General features: G+C 43.3%; 1 protein-coding gene across 7 annotated transcripts in view; it reads right to left on the bottom strand.

Annotated features, from left to right (window-relative positions):
- Positions 1 to 17195, bottom strand: part of FAM222B (family with sequence similarity 222 member B) — a 36386-nt gene that overhangs the window by 6988 nt on the left and 12203 nt on the right. For 2 of the 7 annotated variants that reach the window (XM_005525774.3, XM_088066314.1), the window contains exon 2: positions 3386 to 3513. The exons of 4 other annotated variants lie outside the window; for them this stretch is intronic. In XM_005525774.3, the coding sequence (XP_005525831.2) occupies positions 3386 to 3467 (82 nt within the window). In that variant the 5' untranslated portion in view covers positions 3468 to 3513. Of the gene's footprint in view, positions 1 to 3385; positions 3514 to 17195 lie in introns of those variants that run through there. One more of the 7 variants, XM_014255122.2, reaches the window with a different exon arrangement.

The raw sequence follows: 17195 nt of genomic DNA, 5'->3' as shown, positions 1-17195 counted from the left end.
ACACCTCTACTCCCAAACCTGGAAGAATTCCTTCCTCTGAGAGAAAATAACCCCTCAGTTACATGATACCCCAGCATCAAATCTGGGATCATCATCTGGCATCCTACCAAAGGCAAATCACCTTTTACTTCCCTTGGATGGGATCTTCTGAACCCAACCACCATTCCAAACAACACCTGGCTTATGCACAGGTAAGATTTTACTCCCTTTACTCCAGGCTAACTCAGCCATGTTACTCAGGTCTGAAGGTGATGTGTTTCTGAGTACCCCAATGTGCTTTGCTAGTAGTTCCATAGGCAAGATTCCATGACTGTAATAATTAATAGGCAGTAAAATATTAGGAGAAAGGCACTACACAGTGAGTAAGAAACTGAATATCCCATACAAATGCCCTACAAACCAATAAAGAACAATTAGTTCTGGTAAGTAAGTGAATGGAAAATCTGCCAGAATAGTCTGAAGAAAATGCTGGTACTGGAATACCATCATTTGTGTGCAAGAGCAAGAATTCCAGATCAGGCCATAATAAAAAGATGAGACAACAGCAGAGGAAGAAGCTTCATTAGGAAAACAATGGGATGAGCTCCAGGAAGTTCCCTAATGGTGAATGCAAGGCAGAATACTTTTAGTGAAAAGTAATTATTTCATGTTTCTTACTAGGCAAAGCTATGCATATGAGCAATCACCCCAATAAACTGGTGAGCTGCAAGTTCACAACTCCTGCTAATCATGTGGCAACCAATTCCTCTGGTCACACTCCTGGCCTTACCACTGGAGCTATTTTTGTCATGGAACAAGACAGATTTCCCTGCCTCACCTCAGCACTAATGGAACATCTTTTAAGTGCATTTCACATTAAGACTTTAAAACCACTGCTTTTAAAAGCTGTCTATGGTTAAATTTTCATTATCATTAAACAAAACACAAACAGGCCTTCAGGATTGCTACCCTAATGGGAGCTCCTGCACTGGGACAAGCCAGAACCAGCTGTGTCCACCTTCTGCATAAACCCCTCAATTTCAGCAGTTTCTCTAAAGGCTTTACACAAAGAACCATCCCAAAAAGACTCAGTTTAGCTGATGATCCCACATTTAGTCCAATCTTCTCTTCTCTGATGTCCCCTCCCATCAAAATACTTCCTAAGGAGCACCTTTCACTTGATTTTGCACCATTGTCACAGAAAAACAACCTTTTTTTCTCCCCAGAAGGTTTGGCACTGCTGCTATGTCCAACAGCAGCTGCAGACACAGCCTGAACAATCTTGCCTCAAATATCCCAACTGACCAGTCAGGTTTATACTGGAGTCACTGGGAGGAAGGAGAGAATACAGATACTGGGCCAGTGAGAAATCCCCTGCATGGAAAAGGATGAGTTCCAGGGTTAGCCTGAACTCGGGATGGAATTCAACAAAAAAAATACTGATATTGGAAGTCCTGTAGTCATCAGTTTCTAAAGGAAAAAAATATGTGCATATAAATCTACCAAACTCCTACTACAAGGACCACTTGTAAGAACAAGCCCCTCATTACATAGTGAATACGGGAAAAAAATGGTAATTGAGCTAATGTGGATTTTTAAGCACTAATAAAAAGTCTGATCCAGAAAACTAGACTTAAAAATTATTAATACAAACACTCTAAGTCTGAAGAAAGGCAATTCTGTGGATCCTGTGCCTTTTATAAAAGCAACAGCACTATTATTACAGCCTGCTTCCACCCCCCATCACAAGTCACTGTTCCATCAAAAAATGCTCATTAACTCAGCTCTGCCCTGGCCAGGGGCTGGGCTACTCATGCATCTCCAGCAGAAGAGAAATGCACCAATTAATCGTGCCCACATCTGCAGCGGGGGCTGAGCAAGGTCTGTACCAGCAGCCTCATCTTCCATATAAATCAGAACAAACCCAACAGCTGAGCATTACCACTGCCAGCCCGTGCCTGCCAGCTACTTTATGTCCTAAATTCTTTGAAATGCAGTTCCCAAAGCTCTTCACTGAGCAGGACACAGCAATGCTTTCAGCACATGGATCTGCAGATCTCCAAGAAACAGCATCAGGTACCATCCATCAGGTGAGGAAAACTGCCCAACATACCAGCATGCTGCCTAGTAAAGCTGTAATTAGCAAATACCTGATTTATGCACAGCTGCCCTCACATGAACCTCAACACTTTGCTTTCAGAACTAAGCTCTGACAAAGAAATCTCACACAATGCACAGACCTAGGCAGGTCCTCACCCCACAGGCTGTCAGCAATGCTCACACTGGGAATAGGAAAGAGAAAAAAAGGGATGCCCAGACTGATGCCATCACCAGTCCTTTGGTGAGTGAAGATTTTTATTGTTGCTGACTGTCATTACAATTACCAATCCCATGGAGCTGGCAAAAGTGCAGTGTGGGAGCTCAGGTGTGTATGTGAACTGTGTCAGTCACTTCTGGCAAGCCACTTAAGTGCAAAATTATCTTCCCTATTTATTTTCTGTAGCATCATAAGCCTCACTATATGAACAATTTAGCTACAAGTGGACTGCAAATCACTTGGGTTTAAAAAGCAACGAGTGCATTAGCAAACTGAGATCTCCCAATGCACATTTCAAACACAAGAGACAGGTCACAGCTCTAAGAACCAAGTACACAGACCTTACATAGAAACCTTGGCACTTCTGAAATTTCAGCTGAACAATCAATGTGCTACTTCAGTGATAAAGAGGAGAGACAGAGTAAGAATTTAAAAAAACTCTAGTCAGTAAACTTACATTCTCAAGCACAACTTGTTCTTAAAAATACCAGTACAACTATGAAAAAAATTACTGAAGTTATCAAAAAAGAATTATCAGAGCACTCTGCAGACATATTTTCAGAGGCAGCAAAGAGACATCAGAAAGAAGACGGAAACTTTGAACTTTAGTAATTTGGGCTAGCTCACTAATATTTGCAGTATAAGCCCCAGGTATGTAGAGCAAGAGAGAGCTGCTGACCTGAAAAGGTTTGCATTAGACTGATCCAACTTTTATTGGTGTCTACGAGCAATTGCATGAAGGAAAGCGAAAAAGACTGAGGAAAAAATTGTGTTGAGAAGCAAATCAACTGGCACACTTTTAGCACAAAACCTTTTCAGCAGAGAGGCACGAATCTCACAGGAACCTCACCTGCTGCATCCTGCTGTGGTTAAAATTAACCTTTGCAGAGCCAGGAACAGAGGAGCTACACACATGTGAACCTCTACAGCCATTTCTCAGAGCCTTTATTGACAGATGCCTTGAAGGCGCAACAAAAGAAAGACTCTACATTTAATAGTTTTTCCACTGTACCCTAATTGTTTATGTCACAGCGGTACCAGAGCCAGATTCAACAGTTAACCACATCCTGCAGACAAAACATCACTCACATTTCTGAAGTCCAGTGTTCATCTGCGTGTAAGAAAGAAGCTGAAAGGAGAGGTCACCTGGTCCTGGCAGACAGGCCAGCATGGCAGACAGGCACTAACACAACATGGGGCATTCACTCCTCTGCACACTGCAACAACAGAGAGACAATTCAAAGTTATAATACAAGGAGGAACAGAGAAAAGAAAGCGGCAAAGAGCCATCCCTGACTGAAGGCCTAACCGAGCACAGATGCGCAACCACTGCTCCAGTCCTGACTGCATCTCCTAACAGCAACGGAAATACTTCAAGAACTGGGTCATCTGCAGGGTTAAAACCAAAATAGCTGCCTCGCTCTCCTCCTCTGCTGCTTGACATAGAGAGAATAATCCATAGCTCTGTCCTCACATTTCAAAGGTGGTTGTTACGAATGGTAAAGAAACCACCATTACTCATTTCACTGTGCTGAAATGCACTGGTATCCACCAAGGCAACATCTCTAGAGAAACCCTGTCAGCTGCCCTTTTGCATTTAACAAAAAGGCATGGCATGCATAAATTGAAGGCAAAGTATGCAGCATTCTGCCTTGTGGCAAGATTAAGCTGCATGCTACAGCTTGTAATTTCTGTGGTCCATTAGGCTGAAAGATGAATGGCTACAACTTCCTTCATTTCAGCAGAGACTTGCTAACCTGAGCTGCTGTGGGGCAGATAACAGCAAGATGTGCACAAAGGGGCTGCAGAGGTGCCACCATCCTAATTCTGTTTGGTCCAGCATTTAAGAAATCAAACCTCAAAATGGAGCACTAAAGCTCCTTGCATATAAACATGGCACAACTCCCCTCGAATCCCACCATTTCCACAAAGAAGGATCCCAACAACAAGGCTAACTGGAGTTCAAAGTGTCCAATGTTACTAGAACTGCAGAGATTTAAGTTGGAACAAGATCTCTAAAGGCCATCTGGTCCAAGCCCCTGTACAAATCCTCCTGGCTGCAGCATTCTAGAAAGTTCTGAAAAACTGGGTGACAGAACCAAGCTGGAGAAATCAGTAGATTTTTTTTCTCCTTGTCTAGATGTCCACAAGCACCAGTGCTGCTATAGAGAGCAAAATACCTAAGGAGCAGCTTAAAGAAGCCCTAAAGAAGGGCTCTGGGACTTGTTACATGACTTCCAAAACATGCGAAAAGTCGAAGGATTCAAGACATGTTAAACTGATTTAGTTTCAGTTATTGTTTCACAAACCCCAATTAAAACAACTGGGAAGGCATTCAAAGATCAAAAGGGGGGGAAGGAGAAAGCTCAAGCCCATTCATGAGAAACCACATCTGCCAAAACCTCTCAGAGGCCACTTCTGAAAGAGCCTCGCTGCTGAGACGGCACAAACAATGTGATGACAGCGATGTGACACCATCAGCACCGCCACCTTCATGCTCCAGAAACCTCTAACAGCAGATTTCTGCAGAGACCTTTTAAAGACCTGAATGCAAAACCTCACCTCAGACCACCAGCACAGGTCAGACTGCCCATGGAGTGCCGGCACAAACGGAGTGAACGGCGTGGACTCAAAGCTTTCCTGCAGCACAGCAATTACTCACTGTGTACACTTCATTAGCTCCGTGTTTATGCATCTCCTCAGCTCAACACGCAAAGGTTGATTAAACCAACGGCCAAGAAATCTCATACAAATATTAATTTGTGAGAGCTTCTGCATTTTCACTGAGCTAGCGCTGTCCAAAGCTGACCGAGTGTGGCTGAGTGAGCCTGCTGGGTGCGGCTGTGACTAACAAAAGTAGTTTTGGGCACTGAATGTCAGTCTGACAATCCAGGCTGCTGCCCATTCACTCTTCCCACGCAGAGTAACACAGACCTGGTGCAGTGAGAAACACACACACCACCTCACCAAGGTGCAGGGCTGACAGCACAACCACCAACAGAGCGTGTCTGTATCATTCTCCATTTCATTCCTAGGAGACAGCAACAATCTGAACTGCCCAAAGTCCAAGATATGTAAAACCTTGCGAAATAAATCTAAACCTGAATTTTCTTCTGATTCTCTGGAGAAGATTGAATTCTCGGAGTCTTTCATAAATGATGACTGAAGACCTGTCACATCCACGACATCAAAGAATTGCTTGAGGAACTGAAAAGTTGCTCAGCCTTTATAGATGAGATTCAGTCGTGACTGTGGATACACAACATTCAGTGAAACTTTGCAAACAGCCTGTGGGCAGCAGTTCCTTGTCCCAGATCGTGCCCAATAAGACCAAAAAGACAAAACAAGAATCCAGCTCCTTTTAATCAGAAGACAAAACCACTGTGAGTTGTCAGAGCTTTACCTGAGTAAGCAACAGAAACACCCACAGTCAGCAAGAAAAAAAATAATAATTGTATTTTCCTTTTTTCTCATTTCATCAACTTCAGAAGGCTGGCACAAACAAGACCTATTTCTCAGTGAAAAGCAGACAAACAAAATTTAGAGCCTTCACTGTAGACAGAAAAACAGATCACACTATTCCCATATTCATCTGAGCATCCACCTTTTACTCCAACAACATTTGATGCCAACCAAGGATTCACTTCCCATCCCTGCAGGCCCAAAGGAGGTCGGTGTCCAAAACATTATTTAATTGATGGTAAGTTTGTGTGCAGCCCTGAAAGAGCACAGCCATGCTCTGACTGAGGAAGCAGCATTTCTGGCAGCAAGATGCAGGGAGGGTTTGCTCACCTGCTCCATCATTAATGCTCATTAGAGCCTGAACTGTGATGCTCTCAGAAAGCCTCTTGCTGAAGTGCCCCAGCGAGGTGCACACAGCAATAAACAGGATAATGGCACATTAGGAGAGAGAGAACAAGTGATTAGGAGTGGTCACAGCATTCACCTCAGAATAGCCAGGCTCCTGCTACATGACAGCAGTGCTTCCTTGAAGGTCAAAACATGTATTTACAGAAGCTTTAGCTCCAGTATGGAGAGCAATGTTTTAGAGAGAGCTATAAAGGCAACTTGTTCCCACAGGCAGATAATCGTTTTAGGTAATGCCAAAGGTTCATAAAAGACTGGGGTGGAAATAATAATTTTAAAAGAAATACTGGACTTACAAAAAATAATTTGAAGTGGAAGCCTGAAATCGCTCTTTTAGCTTGATCTGCAGTAAACAAATTGATGACTGTTGAGCATTAGAAAAAGAAATTCAGACTTGTATAGAAGTGTTGACCATAACTCCATCACTGAATTTCTTACTATAATTAAAATCCTGCTTCAGTTTTTCTTCTCTATGAAATCAATACCGGTTTTCATAATTGAAATCTGAGTATTTGAAAACAAACACATTCAAAATATCCTGACAAGCACCCCATTCATTTTTTCTAGTTAGAAATTAATTAACATTTATTCCCTTTGAGATACTCAGCACCTGACTGCTACTTTCTGACCTGACCCTTACCCAGCACGAGCTGACACGGACAACTCCAACTCACCACCAGCTAAAATGAACTGAAATCCCTGGCATGGGCTGTATTTGGGATTGAGGTGAGCACTACTGGCTGTCTCAGGATTGGCAGCTGGGCCCATCAGCCCCTCCTGCTTGGGTTTATTCCTTCTAATTAGTCCAGAGCAGGAGATGAACTGAACTTGGCACATCAGGACTTCTCACCAGCAGATCTGGCTCCACAGTGGCAACTTGTGTGGGCACCAGCACCTGCAAAGCTCCAACCCCTCCAAGAATGAATGGTGTGCTGCTGGGGGAACTGGAATGGAGAGGGTTTTGCACTGTACCAGGGTCAGTCACACTGTCAGCTAAGCCAGTCAGCTGCAAACTGGAGAGTGATCTGACCAGTAGGCTGTGGCACCCAGCCATGGAGGGCTATGAACCATGAAAACCTGGGGTTTTAAACTGCATTTTAAACAGATTCTGTACGCTGCCAAACGCAGCACAACAAGCTCTGTCTTGAAAATATATATATAAAAAAAGATAAAGCATATCTCTAGAGGAAACCAATCATTAGATTGGAATAAATAAATAAATACCCCTCTTTGAAGTGATTTTAATCTAATCTGGCTGCAGGATATAATCTTAACAGCACGCACACTGCAGGATGCTCCACGAAATAGCAGGTTTAGACATGTGAACAGATTTCTTTTTTCTCCTAAGATTTATTAATAATTAAATCAAAGCATGCTAAGCTTAAGAGGGATTTGCAGTGCTTGGGATTTGGGGGTAATTGGCACATCCTCACAACGACTATTACATTCAGCCTTATCTGCACATCATGGTGTTTTTTGGTCCAGGCAGCAGAGTCCCCTGTCACCACAGGGGCTCACCAGGATGCAAGAACTCACATCCACCCACTGCCCAGGGACACCCCTGCAGAGCTAAGAATCAGTTCCAGTAGAACTTACCACAATATTGCCTTTCTTGACTTAAAAATGTATCATTTTCTGAATTATATTCAACATTATAGTGTTTATTGCCTCTGCGCTTCTCAGACCAAGGGGATCCTTTTATCACCTAGAGCAAAACCTATGTGTAAAGCAACTACTAGGAAATTTCTAACAGTTTTATCATAACATAAATGGACCACATATACAGCTATTGCCAAGTTTTTAGATACACCAGCCTCTGAAGCTCCTGAGAGGCCTTACAGGGTGAGAACACAAAGGAAACAAATCCAAACAAACCACACCTGGCCACTGAAACATGGGAAACTGAGCTGGTTTAGAGGAAAGCAAGCTGGTGAAGTCTGAAGTTAGGTTCCTGAAAGTGAACACACATGTTTGAAATTCCACAATTAACTGTGGGCTTGTTCACAAAGCCGGAGGCCAGGAGGAAGCGGGGAGCATCCACCCACACACGAAAGAAAAAGCTCCAAACTATTCCAAGTTTCCAGCACCCTGGGGTCCCAAAAGCCTCTATGTGAGGGTTGTTAAAGGCTTGTGGCTGCTATGCTTTGCTTCTCCTCTGCTGTTTAGTCACAAGGTAGTTCCATATCCACCGTGAAGTTCCAGAGTCATGGGCAGGATTTACGGCAACCCCCCGAGCGCAGGCAGCACATGCCAAGTTCAGAACATATAAATGCTGCAGGCAACAACAAAAAACTAACCGGGGCTGTGAAGTTTCTTTGGTACAAATGTCTGCAAGAGCTTGCCAGGAAACATAATTGAATCCGGGCCAGTTTTCATGCTCCGAGGGAAACTCAGTGTGCCATTTACCCCCCAGCAGCCTGCTCAACACCAAGGAGAATAATTCCTTTTCTCTCTCCCAAAGTAACCTAAAATGTAGGGGTTTCAAAGACTTGTTCATGTCAACAGCAGACACTGAACCCTCCTGCCAACCTCAGCATTCAATACAACTCCTTCCAGGCAGCCATGCTTTGCCTGACAGTGTCTAGACCCATCCTGCAGGCTTCCTGCCTTTTTCTAGCTCTAAAACTGCCCTTTATTCTTAAGCACTTACCAGAATGGCCCTTTCCCAGGACTGCTGAAGAGCCAGAGATAAATCTTAGTGTTTCCTGGAAGAAAATTACCAAACTAGCACTGTATTCATCACCGGCTGGTATCACATCCTCTTAATGCTTTATAAATGGAAAACTGCAAAACAGTGGGCAGAGAAGTTGCCCTCTGAAATGGCAATAAATCACAATAGCATTGAGTGGACTTGGGGATAAATAAATAGGAAACTGAACAATAGGAAATTGCCCTTTGTAGCACAGGGAGTGCACTGTCAGCACCTGCCAGCACAGGACCTTTGGCTTTCTGCATTCAGGTGGACCTTTTGTGGAGCCCTTGCAACAGTTTTAATCAAAATCAATTTTTGCTTCTTGGCATTTAACTAACTATGATTTTGCTTGTAAACCACGTCACCTTTTAGGCTGACCTCCATTTATAATGTTACTCAGTCAACAAAATCAGTTTGTTGGGGAAGGCAGAAAGAATTTAAATGCTGCCATAGCACAGCTCTGCTTCTCTCTCCGAGCTGGGATGGCAACGCCCAACAGGGAAGAAAAGGAAGCAGCTTTGGGATAACAGCACTTAAATGGAATATTGTTCATATCACACTCCTCATGCCCTAGGGCTATTACTGAAGGCTTCTAGGTGAGCAGTTTGGAACAGGATGCAGTGCAGTAAAAAAAGCCAAGAAGGCGGCTCTCGGCTTCAGGTATTGCCACGTGTGACATCAGCTCCACCAAATTCACTTCTTGGATAAAGCAGCAGCCAGCTCAAGGATCTTAGAGTTTAAAAAGCCTTTTTTTAGGTCTGCCCCAAGAGATTATTTTAAAACACAGTACTATGCATCTGCCGAGGAGTAGAACAGTTGGCTTTAATTGTAAGATGGATTTTTACATAGCTTCTGACCTTTCATCTAATTGAGGCCTGAAGAAGAAAAAAAAAGAGGAAAAACTACACGTCACTTCAGTTATTAAAATCCATCAAGCTCAGACTTTAGCCTTGGGATAACCACAGCCAAAAAATTGACTTGTAAGTAATTATCACTGCTATCTGCAATAAAAGTTAATTGGACATAATTGAACTAAAGCCCTAATCTGAATGAAGCTGTTGCTGGCAAGAAGCCTGCTCCTGCCTGCACTCTGCAAATGGAACTGCTAGCAGGAAAATGGACAAACATGAGGCTGCTTTACAGCCTGCCCACTGCAAATCAGAGCAGTTCTGCAAGCAGCTCGTCAGCTGGGCCAAGATAAAGCCATTATGAGGGCCTGTCCTCACCAAACACACCCTTCAACTACACCCAAACAGGGCGATGGCACACAGTTTCCAACAAGTTTCAGTTTTACAGACTTCTTAATTACAGGTACTGAAACAAAATTCACGTCACCAGACGCCAGTTTTATCAGCCCCTGAACGCTGTCAATACCAGTACAAATAATGTACTTTTTGAGCACTTAAAGATACCGACTCAAAAGGTTTTCACTGCTGATAATTTACCACCTTCATGCAGTTCAATAGCCTTTCCTGTTGTAGGACCAGCTTCTTTCATCTCTGCAGCAGAGCAGACAATTAGCTGCTTTCTGTACTCAGCCCATGCAGGTGGCTGGGGGAAGGGAGCGTTCAACTCAATTCCTGCTGATTCGTCCATTTATATTTTGCATTTTTGTTAACTACCAGACCAGAAAGCAGTCATCAAACCCCATGTTACTCCAGAACTTCTTTACAATTTTAATTATTAACACTCTGTCCTTCACCAAAGCATATCAAAGCACTTAACAAACATTACTGAAGCCACATAACCACTCTGACACAGGCAAAAATTGCACACGACTCCTTTTACAGTTGGCTTCAGGTTTTTTGACTGTATTTATGTTAGAACAGTGGTCTCCTGATGATGGACTAGTCTATGACAGGAGAGATGGAGGGAAGTATCTGGTTCACCACAGGTTCCTGACATAATTTTGGATGAAGCACTTAATCACCTGATGCCACAGTCACTCTTTCTTTAAAGGACAGCAGTGGGTAAGTGTTTTCTACCACTGAAGACTGTGAAGACAAATGAAACTGCAGAGCATTTAACACCACCTTGACTTCTCACATCAGGCTTACAAGGTCAAGGTCTGGGCAGTCTCCTGGGGACAAATGGACACAGATCACCTTTCTCTGTCCTGAGCACCACTTGCTCACCCCTGCTCCTCTGCATCTTCACAGCTCAGAACAGAACTTCTTAGCTCAAGAAAGCTGCAACGAAGAACCAGTGACATCAATTCCCCTTCATGACCCAAATCAGTGGCTTACTTTACTTTGCTCAAAGCTCTCACCTCTTTTTATGAGTATTTTTAGATTTAACTCTGTATTCTGCAACGTGGCAGGAGCTGACAGACAACACAAGCATAAAGTAGGTCTTGCCAGGTGTTGCACCTTCCTAAGGTGAAGGAAAGATGTAGAAAAGACAAGTCAGGATGACTGCAGGGCCTGACCAGAGCTTCAAATGAAGATTTCTGGCTGTGCTTGAAACACAAATACTAGTGGTCAGCTGTGAGACAGATGAGATAACACTTTTACCATGGGAACATATGCAAGAAATAGGAAAATCAACCTACCCGAAGTCAAAAGCAATTTGAATAACTTTGTATCTGCCTCCTCTCAATTTTTACTACACTAAAGCACTCTGACCTTTAATTAATTTTCTTTCTGCTTTTATATGATAACTTCAAATTTTTCATGCTGCACTGGTGAGAAACAGGGATGAAGACAGCCTGGTACGTATCTTGGCTATGTTCATTGGGTGCATATGGCTCCTGGGATATTGGGGAGAGAAAAAAGGATGCTACAGTTGAACCACAGCACACACCAGGAAAACACAGCACTGTCATCAAAATAACTTGCCCTGGATATCAGGCTTACATTTTTATTTTCAAAATGTAAAACAGACTCCCTACCCAGCGCTGTAACATACACAAAAGACCCCATTTTCCTCAACAAGATACTGTCAGGCACAAACAAACATTCCTTCCTCCAAAGCACCCATTATCCTCGGGGCAAACTAACCCCAGCTTCTTCCTACATGCTCAAACAGCATCTCCAACATCACAGCAGCTCTGAAATATGGAACAAGACTTACAGACACGAGCGTGCCTGTTCTCATGTGAACATGAGGGGAAATTAAGGTTAGCTGAGACGACTTCCATCCAAAGGAAACCCAGAACAGCCCAGCCTCTAACAAACTACAGAATGCTGCTCACACATACCCCAGTGGAGGTACCATACATTCCCACCAACAGACATTCCCCATCCTCTATGCAACTTCCTTCTGCCTTCAAGTGATAAGAAACCAAAATACACACTGACCTCTTTCCCATAGGGGACAGCCTGCAGTTATAACCTCAACATCCTCAGCAGCAACAGGGTTATGTGCAGCTTTCCTACATATTCCATGTGTGGGAGAAGCACGAGGTTATAATTCTGGGCTTTACTTCACCACACAGGACATGCAAGAATTGTGAGTTTCCTCATGCCACTCTTGGGCAGAATTCCTCCCTCCCAGCTTTCTTACTTTCCCAGACCCGAAAAGGAAGTTTTTCTTAGGTACAGCAAACAGCTGCCTAGGCAAAGGGGAAAGGAAACATGAAACAGTTCCCACTCCTGTGGCTGCTTCACAAAGATCACAATTTTCATTATCTCCTCTCACTTCACACTTACTCTGTAAAAGCCCTGAATTAAAGTCTTAATCATGACTTACAGAAATCCTTGTGGCTGCACATGACAGAAGGAAGACAGTTTTTCCTTTTAAAATATCGTTAGAAGTTACGGATTATGACAGTTCCTGGGTAGGAAAGCAGCTATCTTTCCCTGTTTATTACAAGCTGATTATTAAAAAAAAAATAAAATTTTAGAGCTAACTCTGAACAAATTTTAGCTCTATTCAACAGACAAACAACAGAGCAGTCATTTGTTAGCTATTGAAAAGTATGTTTTGAGTCCTGTTTTAAAAATAGATCCACTTGAAAATGAGAAATATTTGCAAATAAGATGAGGCAGAATGCATTATACTTCAAAACAGAAGAAAAACTGAACTTGTATATAAAGGAATAAAAATAGGAAGTGACTCACTTTTGGACCAGGTGTGCTGGTGGTGTGTGAACATGGGCTCAGGGGGAGGATGAATTTTGGTTTGCACTGGTCACACATGTGAACCATTCTGACCTGTACAATCACACTGACAGTTTGGTTTAGTATTTCTCTATCTGGACACTGAATTACGGTCCCACACATGGTGAAATTTTAACAGCCCATTTACAAAGCCAGCAGTGAAAAATACATTTTAAAGATCCAAAACTGGAAATCTTTATCTGATTGTGCACAGTGACAGAGCTTCCTGCTGGACCACGAACACATCAGCTCTTGGATACACATCTTATCATTTGTAAGGGCAAGATAAGACTTCCTTCTGTAGTTGGAAATACTGTGTAGCCAGATGCAAAGATGAAAAGCATTTTAAGAACCTCAAACAGAAGCTGCAACACACGTACAAAAGACCCACCAGCAGAAAATAGAACCCATCAGGTGAATACCAAAGAGCTGGACCAGACACTTGGGATGGTGTTTTCCTGTCAACCCTCACGAGGTGCTGGTGTCCTGCTGTCTTGTCCTGACAAAGACCTAATGTCCTTATCAATCCCCCAGGGAACTCAAAGGCCATCTCGTAACAGCTCCATAGAAGAAAGGACAAGAAATACATTAGTTGTGAGCTACTGTAAAAAGTCTCTGCTATTCTCACTGCTTTCCTGAGAAGCACAAAAAACGGCCACTTGCACAGTTGACAGTTCAAAACAGCCCCAGGGAAAGCAACAGGAGTGTGCAAGGTACCTTCAAAGCCTCTGCACACCACAAGAACCAGAGGTTTTTGTCTGAAGACCTGATAAAACACTTCAGCACAATCTCACCTGACTCCTCCAGCAGCTTCCAACACACTACCTTTAACTGAAGTTTACATTAAAGATTTCTTTTTTCACATAAAGTTCTACTGACTATATGATGTTTTTGTTTGCTTTTGTGCATCTTTCCTCCTCTGCACTTGCCTTTTCCTTTAAAAAAAAAAACAAACCAAATACACACAGAGCAATAAATAAATTGTATGGGCAGGACACAGAGGGGGCTGAAACTGTACCACAGGCAGGGAGGTCCCTCTGCATGGCAAACACAACGTGGCTGTGTGGGAGAAGAGAACAAACAGTGCTGCTGCAGCCTGCACCTCAACAGCAGACAGAGCACAAAGCTGCCTGCACAAAGGTGAGCTTCTGGTAACCCATCTCCAACAGCCCTGACCTCCACTGTGCAGCTCTCACTAAAATTATCCCCAGGTTTTAATTCCCAATTTGTCTTTACAGCCATAGAATTGCTACAGTCAACAAATTCAAAAAGGTAAATTTTTCTACCTTCAATTAACTGCATTAGTAGTGTTTATAACTACGTGATTGATAAATGCTCTACAGAAACTGTAATTAATGTATTTTTTCCTTGGAACACACATTGAACCCCTTGGCGCTCAGACACTTAATGAAAAGCAATTTATCAACTTGCTTTGAACAGCTGAATCTGACTCCTTAATGCAGAGAAGGATGCACACTTTGCTTTAAGCACCACCACTCCGAGAAAGGAACGAGCACCGCGACATTCCGAATGCCATCAGACACGGCTGGGATTTTGATCGGGATGACAGCGACCAGAGCGTTCATCTCCCTGGGAATGATTCAGTCTGGCTTAACTGGGATCCTTTCTTCCAGGGATGCAGTTGAGCAGGAGATTTGTACAGATGTGCTGGAGCAAGATGGGGGATTGGGAGCGCCTCTTCAGGACACGGGACAAAGTTCCAAATTCTCCCATGCCTGGCATGCACGCCGGGAAACGGCAGCAGCAGCAGCTCCGAGTATTTCAGCCTGGACATGTGTTCAGCTGCTCACAAAGCAGACAAAAATAAAGTGCTTACGAAGTGTTTGAATGCTAATTTCTCAAACTGAGCGTTGCTTTGTATAGTTGACATATGCAAAAAAATAAAAGTGTGGGGGGGGGAGGGAAAGAAGCATTTAGGGGAAAAGTTTGACATCACAGAGTATTTCACGTTGGTATTAAGCCCTGAAGGGGATTAACCAACCTTCAAAGGCTAAAATCTAAACTCCCATTTCTGAGAGTATAGGCTAGAGATTTCCAGTACAGAAACTGGTCTGTACTCCATGTGGCAGACTGAACGTAAGGATTACATATTTCCACTGCACATGTAAGTCTGTTTGCCATTCTTGCAGGGTCCTGCTCTCTTCCATTTGTCTTTTGATGCAGATAAAAGCTAATGCAGATTGCAACTGCTGATACAGAGAAAGGCACAAGACACAGCGAGCCTTTGGACTAAGGAAAAAAGGGACTCGGGTCCAGACTGCTTGAGCACGTCAAGAGATTGTCTTTGAAATTATAAAACTAGAAATGAAAGCACAGCATTTTTATTTGATTTGATCAAAGAGACTAGAAAGGAGGGGGGAAAAAAAATCACATCTTATAGATTCAGGGTAGCATTTAACTACTTCACACACGATGTTGGATCAGCTGATCCAATACAGATATAATTCAGAGAAACAACAAAGAGGTAAAGTCACTCCAGCCCTGCAGACACTGCCTGCACAGATCACTGCTTCAGGCTCTGCAAAGAGCAACAGGAACCTGTTTCAAAGCACATACTCAGCCCTCACCATGGGCACAGGTTTCCAGTCTCCAGTGAAGAGCAGAGGAGTGAGCTCCTGTCAAATCACAAAAAACAGACTCCAAATGTAACAGCTACTTGAATAAATCACTGATTACTCCCTGTTCCACTGCTCTGAATGTGGGATAGCAGCACACTGTAGCAATCTTCCCAAGGAGGGCTTTGGACTGCAAGCTGCGAAGGGACAAGACCGAAATTCTTCAGCAGAGCATCTGCTCCAGCACGTGTTTGGCACCAGGAGAACGAGGCTCTGCAGAAGTACAAATGGCACTACAGGTAGCAGCTCTGCAGATCCCAAATTGCAGCATGGAAAAACAGATACCTATCGCTGCCACATTCCCTAAGAGAACAGATTTTAAGTATCTGCTCATGGAAATTTCTAACTGCAGAAGGGGAAGCATTTAGATTGCCTCTGGGCTGAAACCATCTAGGTCTTTGCCTTTCACTAAAAATTAGGCAGAAGTCATTTTAACAAGGCAGGCAGACAACAGTCTTGTACAGGAGATCAAAAAGCTCTCCAGATGTTTATTTTAAATGAAATTCAGAAGCCAGTATAAACCAGATTTTAAACACTGAATAATCCTCACCATAATTTGCATGAGAAAAACAGGCAAAAGGTTCCATTCTACTGCTCTGAAACTCTCCAGGAACATGCAGGGTTGGATTTTGTTCTTAAGACTCTTCAGATAAGAATCTGAAATATGAACAACTCCAACAACTCCACACTGCAGTCTGATGGCTGTTAAGAATATTTTTCCCCTGTGCTGTACACTTGGATGCTCAACACATACACACAGGGGCATCCCATGTGAAGGAAGTCTCTGACCTTCCTCACCAAGACTGTGCAAAATTATGGATTGAAAAGTGTCTAAAAATGTCAGTCCTAAATCTTAAACTTCTTCTCCTCTTGCTCCTTTTCACTGAATGCCTCCTGATTGTGCAAAAGCAGAATATTCAGGCATCAATCTAAGTAGTTTGGGTGTTACGCTGACAATGTCTCTGGAGAGGGGAAGAGAAGAGAGGACAGATTTCCAATAGCTCAGACACTTCCCTGGAAGCAAAGCTGCTACACAGCAAAGAAGATAAATAAAGAGGGAAAGTAACACGCCAGAGAACTTTCACCAAGGTCATGTCAGGATGCTGAATGCTCCCCATCTGCAGGGGAAGATTTAGATGCCTGTTCCACCACACATATCCACTTCCCTGTTGGCAACAACAGCCCTCATTAAACCAAACCGGTTCTAACCATGAAAGAAAGGACACTGGGAAGATGATATTAGCTAACAGATGCAAAAGGAAAATCCAATAGAGGCAGTTCTGGATGGGTACCTTCTGCAGCAAAATACAGCCCCATGACACGTGCATGACCTGGGAACAGGCACCACAGGCTATCCCAGCCACAAGGATGGACAGTTCTGCTCTGATCAATGCTAACAGCTCCTGGCTTGCAGCAGAGAGGAGATTCTACACCCATTCACCCAGAGCAGAACAGGGATCCCATCAGGAACAGGTGCTTTTAGGACTTTGCTGCTGCACAGGATGACCTATAGGCTGCAGTTCCTCCTTGCTTTGCAATCAGGGCTGTGGACATGTGCAGAACCCTGTAGACAGACCCTACCATGAAACAACAGCCCTACCCCC

The sequence above is a fragment of the Pseudopodoces humilis genome, chromosome 23, assembly GCF_049639895.1.
Source record: "Pseudopodoces humilis isolate 2021_Gansu_Grassland_sample_001 chromosome 23, ASM4963989v1, whole genome shotgun sequence".
Taxonomy (NCBI): domain Eukaryota; kingdom Metazoa; phylum Chordata; class Aves; order Passeriformes; family Paridae; genus Pseudopodoces; species Pseudopodoces humilis.
This window is presented reverse-complemented; position numbering and strand designations above follow the sequence as displayed.